This window comes from Nerophis ophidion, linkage group LG24 (assembly GCF_033978795.1).
Source record: "Nerophis ophidion isolate RoL-2023_Sa linkage group LG24, RoL_Noph_v1.0, whole genome shotgun sequence".
NCBI lineage: Eukaryota > Metazoa > Chordata > Actinopteri > Syngnathiformes > Syngnathidae > Nerophis > Nerophis ophidion.
Genome location: NC_084634.1, coordinates 22,356,363 through 22,374,022, shown reverse-complemented (window position 1 = coordinate 22,374,022; position 17,660 = coordinate 22,356,363). Strand labels below are relative to the sequence as shown.

General features: G+C 40.9%; 1 protein-coding gene across 16 annotated transcripts in view; it reads right to left on the bottom strand.

The window, feature by feature from the left end:
- Window positions 1-11,564, bottom strand: part of otofa (otoferlin a) — a 209,095-nt gene extending 197,531 nt beyond the window's left edge. For 10 of the 16 annotated variants that reach the window (XM_061885616.1, XM_061885624.1, XM_061885628.1 and 7 more), the window contains exon 1: window positions 11,203-11,564. In XM_061885616.1, the coding sequence (XP_061741600.1) occupies window positions 11,203-11,284 (82 nt within the window). In that variant the 5' untranslated portion in view covers window positions 11,285-11,564. The remainder of the gene's footprint in view (window positions 1-11,202) is intronic. The other 6 variants (XM_061885615.1, XM_061885620.1, XM_061885622.1 and 3 more) reach the window with 1 other exon arrangement.
- Window positions 11,565-17,660: the final 6,096 nt, after the last annotated feature.

Sequence of the window (17,660 nt, the reverse complement as noted above, 5' to 3'; positions counted from 1 at the left end):
ATTTTGTGTTACGGTGCGGATGTTCTCCCGAAATGTGTTTGTCATTCTTGTTTGGTATGGGTTCCCAGTGTGGCGCATATTTGCAACAATGTTAAAGTTGTTTATGCGGCCACCCTCAGTGTGACCTTTATGGCTGTTGATCAAGTATACCTTGCATTCATGTGTGTGTGAAAAGCCGTAGATATTATGTGACTGGGCCGGCACGCAAAGGCAGTGCCTTTAAGGTTTATTTGCACTCTGAACTTCTCTCTACGTCCGTGTACACAGCGGCGTTTTAAAAAGTCATAAATTTTACTTTTTGAAACAGATACCGATAATTTTGAAACCGATACCGATAATTTTCGATATTACATTTTAAAGCATTTATCGGCCGATAGTATCGGCAGTCCGATATTATCAGACATCCCTAGTTCCAGCCTCAACAAAAGTTCATATTTTCGTAAATAAATGGTACACTTTGAACACAATATTATTCGCTATGCAGTCTGTATCTCAAACGAACAACATTTAATAACTAAGTCAACTGTCCCCATTTGACAACACACACTCTCAGCAGCCCTGTTGTGCACTCACAGTTTGAAAACCCCAAACTCTTACACTTTAACAGCCAGGTCGCTAGAATAATAGGAATTTAAAAAAAAGAAATACCATTTTCCCTGTTGGTTAATCTTTTTCGTGTTCAGCTGAAACAAGTGTGAATGGGGACGTAGAGGCAGTGTCGACAACACTGCGGGTACTTCCTTTTAAACCACTCATCGCTTGTCCATTTCTTTTTTTGGAGACATATTGAGCTTGCAAAATTCGAAACAATTTGTAAAAAGTAGCTATTAGCACAGTAGCTAATGACAACACTACTCTCATAAGTGTTCTGCTGTGCAGGCACACAATAGGTGGTGAAAACGTTCGTACGTAAAGACAAGTTTTGTACAACAAGGCATGATTTGACTTGGTCTCTGGTTCGTCAATTAAAAAATGTTGTTTTAATGAGGAGTTTGTAAATCGAGATTCCACTTTACATGCATTTTTAATTTTTTTGGTCTAAATTCAAAGAGCGAAGACTTGTCCAGGGTGTACCCCGCCTTCCGCCCGATTGTAGCTGAGATAGGCGCCAGCGGACCCCGTGACCCCAAAAGGGAATAAGCGGTAGGAAATGGATGGATGGATGGAATACGTTCAGATGATTATTGACCCGCATTATTTCCAGGTTTTCTCGGACCCCGTAAAACAATGTAGCGGGCCTAATCTGGCACCCCGGGCTTTGAATGCTACACCTGTGCTTTAGGGGAATGATAAATTGGACGAGAACACGCTGCTTAGTCTTGCTAGTAAGCATGCAAATTCTGCCCAATGTCTTCCATTTTTGCATCTACTTTCTGCACCGCTTATTTTGGGCTGGATACGGAATTAGCAGACTAATTTGTGACACAGTATAATAGCGATGTATATCAACATTAGGGCTGGGCGATATGGACGAAAAAGTATATCTCGATATATTTTTACTTAAACTCGATATTCAATATATATATCGATATATTTTCCGGTGAAAGTATACATATAAAGATATACATTTTTGAGCGAGATTCACTGAAGTTGAAGTGAATGACAACTGTACTGTAAACAGTCAGTGACACTTTTAGTAACCCACTTAGTCAAGCTGGATATTAACAGCACAGAAAAGTAACTGTTTAAGAAGCACAGAATTACATAACATAAATAAAATAGAAAAATAGTATTTCTACGTAAAATAAATAATGTAGCTGTGCAAATAATACAAAATGTATCAAACTCAGATTATCAAACATTCATTTTCAGGCAGGCACTTTTTACCGTATTTTCCGGGCTATAAATTGCAGTTTTTTTCATAGTTTGGTTGCGACATATACTCCGGAGCGAAATTATGTGTGAAATTATTAACACATTACTGTAAAATATCAAATAATATTATTTATCTTATTCACGTAAGAGACTAGCCGGATATCAGCAATCGTCACACACACGTCAACCAATGAAAATTCGGCGGAGGCGGGTCATGGCAGAAGTGCATTGTGGGAAAAAAGATGCTACCTGCTACTACTTATTATTTTATTTTTTTTCCAAGATGGCGCTGCTGTAGTGGCTGCTGTAGGCAGGAGCTCTGTGCTCTTGTCTCATCCTTTTGTGTTTCCCTCTTGTTTTCATGTGTTATTATATTTTTTTGCATTTTGGTCCGGGACCCTTTGGGACTGTGTGACGAGGGGTGGCACTTTCGTGACCTCTGTAGTGCTTTTTTTGTGGACTTTTGGATCTGCCTCCCAGGAGCCTTTTGGCCATGGAGACCAGCTGCAGGGTCTCTGCTACACCGGAGTCTGTTTGGAGGGACTGGAGGAGATGCGGATGAGGGGACAGGGCTGCGGAGCTAGCACTGAGCGCTGGGACGGAGAGGCTTCGCGGTGTCTCGACTGGGTGAGCAGTCACCTTGGACGTATCCTCGCTCATCCATGCGGACTGGACATTGGCCGAGAGTGGAGTCGGCTGTCTTGGTTGCTTTGTTGGGTCTGCTTCTGTCTCTGGCCATGCTCCCTCCTCCCCAGCGGACAATGGCGTGGAACACCGCAGAGGCCACCACAGTGTATATGTTTATTTTACTTTTTATTCATAGCTGTATGTAGAAGTGTCTGGTTGTATCTGCTGCTTTAATGTCTTTAATGTCCTCTGTGTTCTTTGATGTTTGATGTTTCCCTCTTACATGTGTACTATGGCTATGAGTTGTTGGTTTTTTTTGTTTTTTTTTTCCCTTGGCCTCAGTCTGCACCCCCACTCCAGGGCCCAGGCTAAGACCGATTTTTTTTTTTTTTTTTTTTTTTTTTAATTTTATTTTAGTTTAATCTTCTATTCTTTTCTCCCATCCCCCCCCGCTGTTTACCTGTATGTCATCTTTTTTGTAAGGGGCGCTGGAAGCCGGCAGACCCGTCAGCGATCCTGTTCTGTCTCCCTGTAATGTTTGTCTGATCTTGAATGGGATTGTGCTGAAAATTGTAATTTTCCTGAAGGAACTCTCCTGACGGAATAAATAAAGTACTATCTAATCTAATCTAATCTAATCTACTTCCACCATTTCAACATTGGCGCTAATTTATAAAAAGTGAGAAGGACTGAACAAAAAGGGCACCGAAAAAGGAAGTCATATACTGCAGGTTACAAGCTGGAAGTTGTGAATTATGCGGCAGAAAACGTAAACGTAAGCGACGTACCGATAGAAGAAGAAGCGGCGCATTGTCTACCTTTGGAGTTGGCAGAGTTGTTCAGAAGCGACACCGAGGAAGAAGATTTCATAAGATTTAGCGATTAGGAGTGACACATTGTTTGTTTGGTAAACATACAGCATGTTCTGTATGTTATAGTTATTTGAATGACTTTTACCATAATATGTTACGTTAACATACCAGGCACATTCTCCGTTGGTTATTTATGAGTCATATAACGTACACTTATTCAGCCTATTGTTCACTATTCTTTATTTATTTTAAATTGCCTTCCAAATGTCTATTCTTGGTGTAGGATTTTATCTAATAAATTTCCCCAAAAAATGCGACTTATACTCCAGTGCGATGTATATATGTTTTTTTCCTTCTTTATTGTGCATTTTCGGCCGGTGCGACTTATACTCTGGTGCGAGTAATACTCCGAAAAATACGGTAATTCCCAGTCGACAATGTCACACATGTACGGTTCTGGTCAGCGCCAAGTAAGTGACTTTGCTTAATTGTGAGGCTATGATCTGCATTTTTGGCAGCATTTCTTGTGCAAAATATGCAACTCGAGAACATTTTGGATTTGTGCTTACATGGTAAACAATTCAAATGAATGTTTTATCCAGACGCATACATTTGTCCAAATGTGGCCAAACAGACACATTGTGGGTTTCCTGGACGTCGTCTACATCGCTAAAAGAAAAATCTAAGGAAGAGAATCCCTCTGCCAACTTCCACTAGTTTTTTTAATGAATAAATCGCCCGCTTGAATATTCCCTCTTCTCTTCTACGACTCTCTTGTCGTCATTTGAGATGTCAGTTGTGATTTCCCTTCCTGGTTCCATGACCCGCCCTATCATGCCTGTGATTGGCCTGCCCCTAATGTTTTGCCCTAATCTTGACCAATCGTGACTCATCATAGTAAACAATCAACCAATCATGGATGTTCTTATATGTGCAAGGACGTCTTAGAAGGAAGAAGAGGAGGGGTTTAGTAGCCCATGGAGTTTTGCGAAGCAGTTAGAAACAGGGAAGGACAAAGAACAGAACGAATAAGCGGTGTTTGGTCATTTTATTGTAAAATAAATTATATTGATATTACGATATTTTCTTGATTCATATGTTGTTTCAAAATATATCAATATATCTTACAAACTCTTTGTATCACCCAGCCCAAGTCAACATTGACAATAACATCATAATCCAGCAATTATGCAATATACAGGAAGAAAACCAGCATCTGCCGAGCAATATCGAATTAGATGAAGAGAGCAAAGCCTAAAAAAATATATTTTTGGAAACAAAGTCACCCTTGTGAACCACTACACTACCCCTGGTTCAACAGTCTATGTACAGTTTTACATGAACCCGTCACACCTTCTTTAATGAGAGGTTGTGCGTGAACTGTGCTCATGCTGGAACAATTGGACATTAAAACAAAACACACACTCAAGGAAAGCAATTGAACGGCGGCAAGCAGACCGTGGGGGGCTTTATACAGTCTGTAGCTCCACTTGCATGACATGCCGCATGTACAGCTGAGACCCCGGGGAATTTGCAGTAGCACAAAACACAAAAAATCCTCCATCCCTTCACCAGTGAGCACACTGGAAATACACACACGCAGGTAGGAAAAAGGAAAGGGGAGTTGGTCCCGTGACATCCTCAACAATACTGAGGCTAACTCTAATCAGTGTATCAGAGACAAGTTAGAGTTGAACGCTTGCCTTTGACCTTAAAAGTAAATGCTTTCTAAGGTTCTCTCCTCTCTCTTACATACACACAAACGCATATCGAGTGGCTGTAATCGCTGTACGCAACACTGATTCTCGTTCTTTTTGACGGGATGCTCAATGCAGGTCAAGACTGAAAGGGAAGAAAACCTAACGTTTCTTAGGGCTGGGCGATATGGCCTTTTATTAATATCTCAATATATTTAGGCCATGTCACGATACACAATATATATCTCGATATTTATCCTTAGCCTTGAATTAACACTTGATGCATATAATCACAGAAGTATGATGATTCTTATGTGTCTATATTGAAAATTGTATTTATTAAGCAGTGGCACAAACATTCATGTCATTTCCAAAACAGAAAGTGCAAGATTGTCAGAGACATTTTAAAACAAGCTATTAGTGCACTTTTGTGCATGATGTCAACAAGATGACTTATCGAAACATCACTAAATTAAAGTGCACTTTTTTACAAAACGCCACTACAATAGTTAAAAACAAATAAAGCGCACTTTTGTGCATGATGTCACACAAGATATTTAAATAACTATCAAATAAAAATGAGCTGCATAATAGGAAATCAAACAGTGTACGTCATTCACTATGTGGTAGTTTATCCTTCTGTTGTTGATTTTTTTTTCATCATGCGGTGTTGATGTGGAAATAGTTGCTTCTGCATTTTGTTGGTGTGGCACTAAACGGAGATGTTGACATGTGTTTCAAGCACTCCTCATTCTCTAGCACAGGGGTAGGGAACCTATGGCTCTTGAGCCAGATGTGGCTCTTTTGATGACTGCTCTCAGATAAATCTTAGCTGACATTGCTTTACACGATAAGTAATGAATAATTCCGCTGGTAATCACGATTTTAAAAATAACATTCAAAATATAAAACAGTCTCATGCATTTTAATCCATCCATTCGCTTTCTACTGCACCCATTTAAGAAATAACACTGTTATTGAAAATAAATAGAGACTTATTATACTCAAAAAATGTTGGTCTTACTTAAAAAATGCACGCATTTAGTTGTATTCAGTGTTAAAAAATAGGATATGGCTCTCACGGAAATACATTTTAAAATATTTGGCTTTCATGGCTCTCTCAGCCAAAAAGAAAGAGTGGGAAACGCATGTACTGTAATGCTCGCAACTAAAAGCAACTGCGTGAAAACGTATACTCAAATTTCACGATATAGTCATTTTCTATATCACACAGAGACAAACCCACGATATATCGAGTATATCGATATATCGCCCAACCCTAACATTTTTTTTTTAATCTCAGATTTTTACATGACTGTTTTAGTCTAAGCCTCTTCTACTCTCAAACAAAAAGACACCATTTGTCAGCCTTATCACAGCAAGGCCTTCTCTGCTGGCCTAACATAACCAGAAATCATGATCACAATTAAAGATAAAATTATTTTTCTTTTTACTTTCCCTAAATATCTAAAATTATTCATATTCTCTTCATTTCGAAATACGCTCGTTCCAGTGCTGTTGTTTTTAGTTTTAGTTTGTATCCAATCAGAATTCAGCTATCTTATGTTGCCATGCTGTACCAAATCTGCCAGACGCCTTCAAATTCAGCAATGCAGGCGTCTGCGTACTGTAAGTGAACGGGGACATACAGTTGATAGACAGTTGCGATAGCCAATCAGATCACGAGTTGTTGTCAGGCCTCATGTTGAACGTGACATTTACGCGTCCTGTGATTGGATACTCGTCGGGATGAATATGAGAACACATAGAGTTGAGAGAGACTTGCGATCAGATTGCGAGTTGTAGACAGTAGCTGTTGTGTTACAACTAAAAGCTGCAAACTCTTGTTGTTAAAGTGTGTCATGCTTGTCATTTACCGTATTTCCTTGAATTGCCGCAGGGGCGCTAATTCATTTAAAACCTCTTCTCACTCCTGCGCTTACCAAAGGCATGCGGTAAAAGTAAGCATGCGCTAATTATTTTAAAACCTCTTCTCACTCCGGCACTTACCAAAGGCATGCAGTAAAAATTGGAGTATGATGTAAACTTGGACCTTAAATCCTAATGAATAGCTCTTAATCTTCTTCCCTTTATGCGATTTCAAATTACCGGTATTGAAATCAGTCTCCTCCATTTTGAAAATGATGTCAGGGGAAGTGTCACTCAAGACGTCACGAGTTTGACCAGGCGGTAATACTAAGCATGTGCTAATTACTTTGCGAAGCGAGTTTGACCCGGCAGTAATTCAAGGCAGGCGCATACTATATGCCCTGCGGCAATTCAAGGAAATACGGTAATTAACATTGTTACAGGTGTATTTGTCGCCATCATGTGGTCAGGGCAGTTAATGTATCTTTGAGAAGTGTGTACTTTGAATCAAACTTTATTGACGGGAAGTTGCATAAGCCAAGCAGAGAAATTTACAGTTTATGTTTTAATTGCTGATGCGTTTTAATAGATGTTTAAATGCGCCATAGAATAACCCGTTTTGTATACTGTTGATGTGATTGTATGCTCAGTTAGTTGTTAATGTGTTTCTGTATAGTATTTTTCCAGCAATGATCATGTGGTGACATCAATTGTGGTATTTTGAGAGGTAATCATTGAAGTTGAAGATCACTGAAGGCGTAGGTGGAAAACGCAAGCCCCGCCACTGAGTTATGTTTGGGTTTTCCTCTGTGTTTTATTTTCTGTCAGTGCTCTTATTTTTGGTTCCAGTTCCTGCACGTCTCATTGAGAGCTTGTTTCCCTCACCTGTCCCTGATTGGCAGCCTGACACACTTGGTGGCAATTGCCAATCAGGCTACTATTTATACCTGCCTCTCCCCCCAGTCAGTGCTGGAGGATTGTGTGCTGTAGACCGTTTGTTATCTCCAGTTTTCCTTGTATCCTGTTGCCTGATATCTTGTTTCCTGTCTCCTGGTTCGTGTTTTCCCTGCATTTTTGACATTCAAGTCATGTTTTCCCAAATCAAGCCTGCCATCTCTGCATCTTGGGGTTCGTCACCACACTTCCTGACACCATTTTGGCCAAACATGCACTTCTGATGTGTTGCCTGTGCTATTATCGACCTCAGAAGTTAGATCATACTTGCTAACCTTAAGACCTCCGATTTCGGAGGTAGGGGGCGTGGTCAAGGGTGGAGCGGAGGCGTGGTTGGGGGCGTGGTTGGGGCGGGCCGTGGTTAAGAGGGGAGGAGTATATTTACATCTACAATTCACCAACTCGAGGATTTCATATATATTTCATATATATATGTATATTTATATGTATGTATGTATGTATGTATGTGTGAATGAAATACTTGACTTTCAGTGAATTCTAGCTATATATATTTATTATATTACATATATAAATAAAATACATAGTTGAATTTCAGACGGCACCTATCAAATACACAGCAATAAAAACACAGTTGTTCTAACTGTACTGTGCTTGCTGGTTACTAAAAAAAACAACAACACTTACCTTTCACTATTTGAGTAACCTGTTTTCTGCCATTTGCGTACTGGCGAGAGTCACTTGCCGTCAGGCACACCACATAAATCGTTGGCCAATCAAAAAGCAACCCCATAACGCTATAGCCAACATTCACCAGGAGATGGCGACAGACAAGATAGAATCACTCTGTTACAGACGGTGTCGCCATGGCTGTAACATCCTCTTTCTTCTGCTTTGTCTCCTTGTGTGTGCAGTTTTTTATTAAAATCTGTTGATGTTGTAACGTCATTGGGCAGGCAAGATGTTTATATAGTGGGAAATCGGACGTGAAAACAGACTATCCTCACTCAGGTCCGCATGGAGCTGGAGGGGGCGTGTCCTCCAGCTCCGCTGAATTTCGGGAGAAAATTTCTTCCGGGAGGTTTTCGGGAGAGGCGCTGAATTTCGGGAGTGTCCCGGAAAATCCAGGAGGGTTGGCAAGTATGAGTTAGATTCACTTGAAATTTCTCACACAGTTCAGTGTGAGTTCAGTACCCCACCGTAACATTCGGGTGTTAGGCCAAAACATCACAAAACACATGGCTGCCATTAACCAAAATGTTTTTAGGAATTAGCAACTCTTACCCATAAATCAGTTAGCAGTTTTATCAGAATTTATGTAAACAGCCATGTAATCTTAATTTTTTTTACGACCATGTAATTCAATGATCAATTGCTGCAGCAGAACAGTTGATTCATGTTTTCATTATTACAGTAATGTAATGTTTCTGTGTTCAAATGGTATCAGGCCAATTTTCTCCGGTTAGTTATTAACCAAATAGTATTTCCTGTAAGCTCCATCATGGCATGTTTTCATGGGCCTTGACGTATCGAGCAATCATAAGTGCTCATAGGTTGGCGGTTAACTGCCCGGAATAACCCAGGCACACAATACCACAATGCACATACAAGCACACGTACCTCCAGAGCCCAATCGTTGAGATCACAAGACCTCATCATTAACTCTTAATGAGAAAGTATAAACATGTGGAATCATTTCAAATCTGTCTATTGTAGGCACTGCCAGATAAAGCCCCATCCATATTAGACTGATGTTCAGAGGTCTAACATACTAAGTGTGTTGCCCAAAATCCCAGGGAGAGTTTTCTCATATTTGGCAGCCTGAAACCTGCTGAAGGGACACATATTACTGTTGTAACAATATTCCACCCATTTTCTTCTGTTTTTTACAGGTCCAGGTCCAGTAGTCTAATTGGTATAGAAGCTTGGACTTTCCTATCTCCGGTCACTGCTTTAATTTCCACTGGGGGGGACACTAGGACATTCCCAGGCCAAAAGCAAGACATACTGTATTCCCTCCAGCGTGCCTTAGGTCCTCCTTCGGACTGGGCATGCCCAGAACACTACACTCGAAAGCAGCCCGTGGACGTCCCGACTCGATGCCTTAGTCAACTGGCTCCTCTCGACGCTTCCTGCAGACTAAGGAACAGTCTCTAAGGGTGGGAGGAGGGTGTCCAGGCGAAGAGAAAATTCCTCCTTGCTCATATTGCTACTAAACATCCCCTTCCAAGACATGTCGACTGGACAAGACAAATCCTCCAGTGTGGAGCAAAAAAAAGAAAAAGGTAGATTTTTTTTTTTTCACAGGGGGCGGGGCTCAGAAACTGTGCCGTCAAGTCCTTAATAATTTTTGGTCGGAACGTACTGTTATGTTTCTACTGGGGAAAGAGACGGCACAGCAACGGGATGTCAAGTTCAATAGGTTTATTGAAAACTTGATGAATACGTGGAGTGTGTATGCTACTATGTGTCTGCATGAATGGCTATGTGTGGAATTACCATATGTGAATACCGTGAGGTTTGTTGAGGTGCGTGTTGGATGAACAGCGTCCAAATTTGAGTGGGAACAAGCCAGGGGAAGTCCAAGGTCCAAAGGCAGGAGAGAGGGTCCAAAAGTCCAAAGCTAGGTCAAGGATCTGGGAAGGCAAACGGGTCCAGGAGGGAAACAGCAGTGGTGACATGAGCGGGGTAGTAGATTACCTTCCGACGTCGATGAGTCAGCGTTGGCCATTTTTAATACTGCTGTCCTTCATCAACGTCAGGTGATGAACACGACGAGTCGAAGAGTTGAGTTTTATACCAAAAACTTCTATTTTGGTTTCATCTGACCACATGACATTCTCCCAATCCTCTGCTGTATCATCCATGTATCCATTTTGGTATAAACTCAACTCGTCGTCTTTGGAGGAATAAGAATACTGAGTTGCATCCCAAGAACACCACACCTACTGTGAAGCATGGGGGTGGAACCATCATGCTTTGGGGCTGTTTTTCTGCTAAGGAGACAGGACGATTGATCCGCGTTAAGGAAAGAATGAATGGGGCCATGTATTGTGAGATTTTGAGCCAAAACTTCCTTCCATCAGTGAGAGCTTTGAAAAGGTTGACCAAATACTTATTTTCCACCATAATTTACAAATAAATTATTTAAAATTCCTACAATGTGAATTCCTGGATTTTTTTTTTCACATTCTGTCTCTCACAGTTGAAGTGTGCCTATGATGAAAATTACAGACCTCCGTCACCATTTTAAGTGGGAGAACTTGCACAATCGGTGGCTAACTAAATACTTTCTTGCCCCACTGTTGTAGGACACAGAAGAAAGTAGCTTGACCATTGCCAGATTTAAAAAGTACATTTTCGTACATCAGGGGACTTCTACAAGAGATCTGAGAAACTGCGATTCCAATTTGTTAAAACTTTTTACACAACAAAGAGCAAAAGAAACTTCCTCCACTTGGTCCACCTACCTCGAAATGTGACTTTAGCGATGCGGTCCCCTTTCCCCCGGAGGTTGGCGACCGACTTAAGGTGTACCATGAGGGACATCATGAGTCCGATTTGGTTGGGGGAGTAAGATGTTACTCCACACGGTGAAACTTAACGCTGCTGCTGCTGCTGCTGATGCTGCTGCTGCTGCTGGCAATCTGCTCCCAATAAGAGCCTCTCCTCTTGAGTGTATCCTCCGCAATCTTAAATCCCTTTCCATGCGCGCAGCATGTAGATTCAAATGTTGATGGTTTTTCTTGGCTTTTTTTGTGCGTTTTAAATCCCCACGCAAGCAAGGTGTGAGTTGGCTGTGTGCTCGGCAGCTCCGCAGGCTGCAGCATGCATGGAGCATCTCCTCGTTGCTCGGGTGGAGGGAGGCGGGGTGGGTGGGGATGGGGAAGTGGGGTTGGGGGTGGGGTGGGGGGAGTTGGGGTGTTGGGTGAACTATAGCTTCCTCTGTAACATTCATATCAATGCACCACATTAGAGCCTTTTTGTTTTGTATATAAATGTGTATTATATGACAGGCAAGGTCGCTGGTTTTAATTAAACAATACATAATTATTATTGGTGCACTGCATCATACTGAAAATGGTAGTGATGGTATATATAAGTAAACATTGATTGATTGATATATGACATAAAAAAGTGATCATTATCTATTGTATGGACATGTAAATGTCATTAAATTGTATAGGTGACCATTTTTCTATACCTGTTTAGTAAGTGGTCTATATTGTGGGATATTATATAATAACAGTGATTAATTTAAAAAAGGACATATTTTTGTCACTATGTATTGACTTGCTTCTGGTATACTCTGTTCCTGGTCAACTTTCTAATGTAATGAATGAGCTGCAAAAAAAAAAAATGTGCAAGGATTAAATGGGTAAGACAGATGCTGACCAGTTACTAGGCAACCAATTTCCCACTTCTTTTTTTTTTTTTTTTTTTTTTTTTGTATTCACCCAGGACTGTTCTGGTCATACAGGAGTCAGATCAGGTAAGCCCTGTCAACCGGACAATTCAATGTTTGTAATCTTTTGGTAAATGTGGCTCGCACAGTAAAGGATAATGACAACTTTCATTGGGCATCCACTGTTCAAAATACGCTTCCCACTAATTGAACCTAATGTAGGCTTTTATGTTTATTCATTGTTCCGTAGACCAGTGGTTCTCAAATGGCGGTACGCGTACCCCTGAGGGCACTTGAAGGTATGCCAAGGGGTACGTGAGATTTTTTTTTTTTAAATATTACAAAAATAGCAACAATTCAAAAATCCTTTATAAATATTGTGGAAGTCTGCTGCTTCCGGGTTTTCCGGACCACCAAGGACTGACATGACAGGCTTTTTCCAAGATTCGACAAGGTTTATCGTTCTGCTTTTCAGCAATTGTCCCTTTTTCATGCTTTCCAGCAATTGTCTGATGTCAGTCTCGCGTGTGCTCCCGCCTCCACCTACTTCTCCATCCCGACTGCCACCTTTAACAAAGCGACAGGTGATTAGACTCACCTGTTGCCATCCTCAAAGCCGGTCCTGCCACACCCCACTCCGCTGCAGGTGCGCAGGCCACGCCCACCACAAATATATTAATTGAATAATATTTCAACAAAATATTAATGTAAATTCATAAACTGTGAAAATAAATACAACAATGCAAAATTCAGTGTTGAAAGCTAGATTTTTTGTGGACATGTTCCATAAAAATTGATGTTAAAGATTTCTTTTTTTTGTAAAGAAATGTTTGGAATTAAGTTGATGAATCCAGATGGATCTCTATTACAATCCCCAAAGAGGGCACTTTAAGTTGATGATTACGTCTATGTGTAGAAATCTTTATTTATAATTGAATCACTTGTTTATTTTTCAACAAGATTTTATTTTTATTTTTTATTTTTTCCCAAATAGTTCAAGAAAAAACACTACAAATGAGCAATATTTTGCACTGTTATACAATTTAATAAATCAGAAACTGCTGACATAGTGCTGTATTTTACTTCATCTCTTTTTTTCAACCAAAAATGCTTTGCTCCGATTAGGGGGTACTTGAAATAAAAAAAAGTTCACAGGGGGTACATCACTGAAAAAAGGTTGAAAACCACTGCCGTAGAACTATAGACTTTGATAGGCTCTAGCTCAGAGGATATACAATATAGTAAATGAGCTTATTAACTCTCATCATACTGAAATAATGTCTTCTTTTTTTTGGGGGGGGGGGGGGGGGGGGATTAACAGTGTTGTGATCATTTTACAGAAAAAGGAACCATTCCACTCTGGTGTTCTCGTCTACGAGGCTACAAATAGTAAGGAATGTTCATAAATTCAACCATTCAGACAGAAACGGTCTCTTAAAAACTGTTGCAATATTTTCATGAGGTTTTAATTTCTACTATACTAATACCACGGATTCCCTTTTCTGTGACGGAACGCAAAACACTTGTATCTCAAATCCATGGACGCAACTGATATAATTTGAGCACAATTTTAACATCTATCATGTTTTTTTTTTTGTTTTTGTTTTTTAAAAAGAAAACTCTGGGACGATAAATATTGTATACAAACAGTACAATAGAATGTATTACTAACAACTACAGAACCTTTATGAAGAAATGCAATTTACCATAATGCACAGCGTGGATTTCTACAGTATTTCCTCCCAGCTATTTCTCAGTCAAACACATCATCAGCAGCTTTTACATATTTTGATGAATACATGTCCTCTGTTTAGATAATACTTTAACTTAGTCTTAGACGTACACTCCCTTTTATTGTCATTTAAATTTGAACTTTTCAGTACAGATAAGAACAAAATGTTGTTGCATTAGCCTGTTGTAGTGCAGGATAAAAGAGCAATAAAGTATCGAGTGTTTGCATTTACAAAAGAAGGTGCAGCTATAAATAGATTTACTGTACAGATTACATTCTTTGTTTAATATTTTTTCTTTAGTATAGTGCAGACTCACTGTTTGCTTTCTTTAATTCAATGCAGGGCTGTCAAACTCAAAATCTATTCCCAAGTGGACGGGCCTGGTAATATTATAGCATAAAAGCTTAAAAATTGTCGGAATGTGGACTTATAGTTTAATAATGTGGACTTATAGCATAATAACTTAAAAATTGTCAGAATGTGTACTTATAGTTTCCTGCGTGGATAGTTTTCCCGAGATACAAAAGGAGGTGACAGGACATGGCGTGAAAGTGAATACATGATTTAATATATCTATAAAAAGGTGCAAACAAAAGGCGTACACAAGGCGGAGAACACACTTGGCTAAGAAACAAAAACTACCACAAAGGCAAAACTATGGACATGAAACAAGACTCACTAAACGTGACGTGAATAAAGAAAACTTACTTGGACAGAAAAGAGCAGAGCAGCATGAACTATGACATGGCATGAAGCAGTAAACATAGCATGAAGCAGAGAGAACCATAACCAGATTGAACCGAGCATGAAACAATCAATGACGCCAGAATGACCAACTGAAAAACCAGGCGTAAATAATAATGACATGATTAGTGACAGGTGCGTGAGTCCGAACACATGACAGGTGAAACTAATGATTGTCATGGTGACAAAACAAGAGTGCACAAAGAGTCCAAAAACCAACAGAACATAACCAAAGACAAGACAAAAAAGAGACAACTTCAGATAGTTTACTGTGTTTTAATATATACAAGCACATACTGAAAATTAAAATAGTTATTTTGATAAAACACGTTAAGTTAGTTGAAAATTCTAAGGAAAAAATCGATGCGGTTTCAAAAACGTGACAAAGGAAGTTTCAATTTCAGTTTATTTCGAACATGCATACGGTACAATGTAATGCATTACATATTTCCAGCTGTTTCATTACAACACGTCCGAAAAGGAGTAGGAAGAAACTGAGCTTATTTAATCCTACCCCTTTTCATACCATGACAATTTTATCCTATTACCTTGTTCTCTATAACAGAAAAGTGAAAGAATAAATAATAAATAAATAATATACCATAATAAGTAAACACATATTTAATACATAAATAATCTTCATCTAAAAAAAACTAAACACAATATAATATGAGACCTTGTCTCAGTGTATCTAGAAAGCCATTTCAATTTTAAAGGTGCTGTTTGCAACTTACTGTGAAAAAGTGTTGGTGTTGGGTTGGCTGAGGTGGATGTCCGGGAGCTCGATTGGCCTGGCTGTGGATGAGTTGGGGTCGGTGGGTTGGCGGCCTTTGTGGTAGCTGGGGGTGTGCGTTGTTGTGGTTTACAGGTTTGGTCGTGTCACAACCACTGGCTTGTTAGTGGCTGTAACATTAAGGGAGACCACACCGATTTGTACATTTTAGCCAACAGATCTTTTATTTACAACATGTATCAGTGATCAGTAATGTGAATTAACCAAGGAATGTATCAGTAAATGAGTGTTGTCCCAAAAGGGTGCAAGTGTGGTGCTAATCCCGGCCGTCGTTGGGACGAGAGAGAGAGAGAGAGAGAGCATGCTGATGGGAGGCCTTTTATAGGCCGCCCAATCAGCAGCCCTCTGAGATGTTGCACGTCTTCACAGACCAGCTCCACCTGCGGGTCGGAGGACCAAAGTGCCCCAAACACTAACCGGCAGAGCCGGGCATGACATCCCCCCCCTTAAAAACAGAGACCCGTGTTAACTGGGTCTCTGAAGCACCATCAAAAATAGAAAACAAAAAACTACAGTAGCCCCAGTAGCTATATTCTAGTCCCACTGACGCACCTCCCCTCCACCCCAGACCAACCAGAACCCAAACCATCCCAAACACCCTCCTTCCCCTCCGACCTTCCCTGCACCCAGCAAATCCTGGTACCCGGACAGCGACCTTTAAGGGAAACAGAGAAAAACCGCAGGTTAGGAGTGAGTGGAGATGATTAGACCTCCTGGTCCAGAGCCCGAGAGAGCGCATCAGCCATTACATTTTCCACCCCGCGAATATGGCGGATCAACAGGTGGAATGGCTGCAGAAACAGTGCCCAGCGCAACAGGCGCTGGTTGGTGGACCCTTTGAAAGACTGCAGAAAAGTGAGAGGGTTGTGATCTGAGTAGACCACAATTGGATGGAGACCCCCTCCCACATAGACTTCAAAGTGTTGCAATGCCCAAATCAATGCTAATGCTTCCTTTTCAATCACTGAATAATTAAATTGGTATTTGTTGAATTTTTTTGAAAAATAGCAAACCGGTCTGGCTACTCCATCATCATCAGCCTGCAGGAGGACCGCACCTGCTCCCACCTGGCTTGCATCCACCTGCAGCTGGAATGGCAGATCCAGTTTGGGTGCAGCCAGGACCGGAGCTGATGTTAACAAAAGCTTTGCATTCTGGAAAGCCTGCTGACACTCCTCCGACCAAATGAATTTGGCGCCACCCTTCAACAAATTGGTCAGAGGAGATACAACAGTTGAAAAATTGCAGCAAAAATTGCGGCAGTACCCGATCATACCCAAAAAGCGCATAAGTTCTTTCTTCGTCGCCGGCACAGGGAAATTATCAATAGCTGCCACCTTTGCGTTAACGGGCCGCACCATCCCCTGGCCGACTACTTTACCCAAATAGACGACTGTGGCACGCGCAAACTCGCATTTCGCTAAATTTACTGTGAGGTTTGCTGCCACCAAACTCTGGAAAAGCGCTCGAATGCAAGCCAAATGTTCGTCCCAACTGTCTGAATGACAAACGGCGTCGTCCAAATAAACCGCGCACCCCTGCAGCCCCCCAACGATCCTATTCATGAGCCGTTGGAAGGTTGCAGGAGCATTCCGCAAACCGAAGCTCATTCGAGTATACGAGTACAAACCGGAAGAGGTAATGAATGCAGATATCTCCTGCGCTCTCTTCGTCAAAGGCACTTGATAGTAACCTTTCAATAAATCAAATTTGCTGACATAACGAGCACTCCCAACCTGATCCACACAGTCCTCGATACGTGGCAATGGAAAAGAATCTGGTCTAGTCACAGCATTTACTTTCCTATAATCCGTACAGAATCTATAGGTGTTATCTGACTTTTTCACCAGTAGACATGGCGATGCCCAACTGGAGTAAGATGGCTTGGCGAGACCATGATCAAGCAGATACTGCACACTGTCCTCCATACTCTTCTGTGGGAGCCACTCGATAAAATCTTTGTCGTATTGGGCGGGCACCCTGTGTGTCAATGTCATGTTCAATTAGTGTGGTACAGGTTGGAGTGTCGGAAAACAAAGGCAAAAACTCAAAAATCAAATCCGACAACTGTTTACGCTGTACCTCACTTAAATGACCGAGGAGACTATCTAGCTCCTTTAACTGCTGAGTATTATCCAAGCGCCCGTGTAACACTGAATCATCAGGTGCGCGCACTTCATCCCAAGCTGCCACCTCCGGCCAGTTGAGCGGTTCCCCAACCCCAACGGCTAGACCCACTGGACTCGCAGCAAT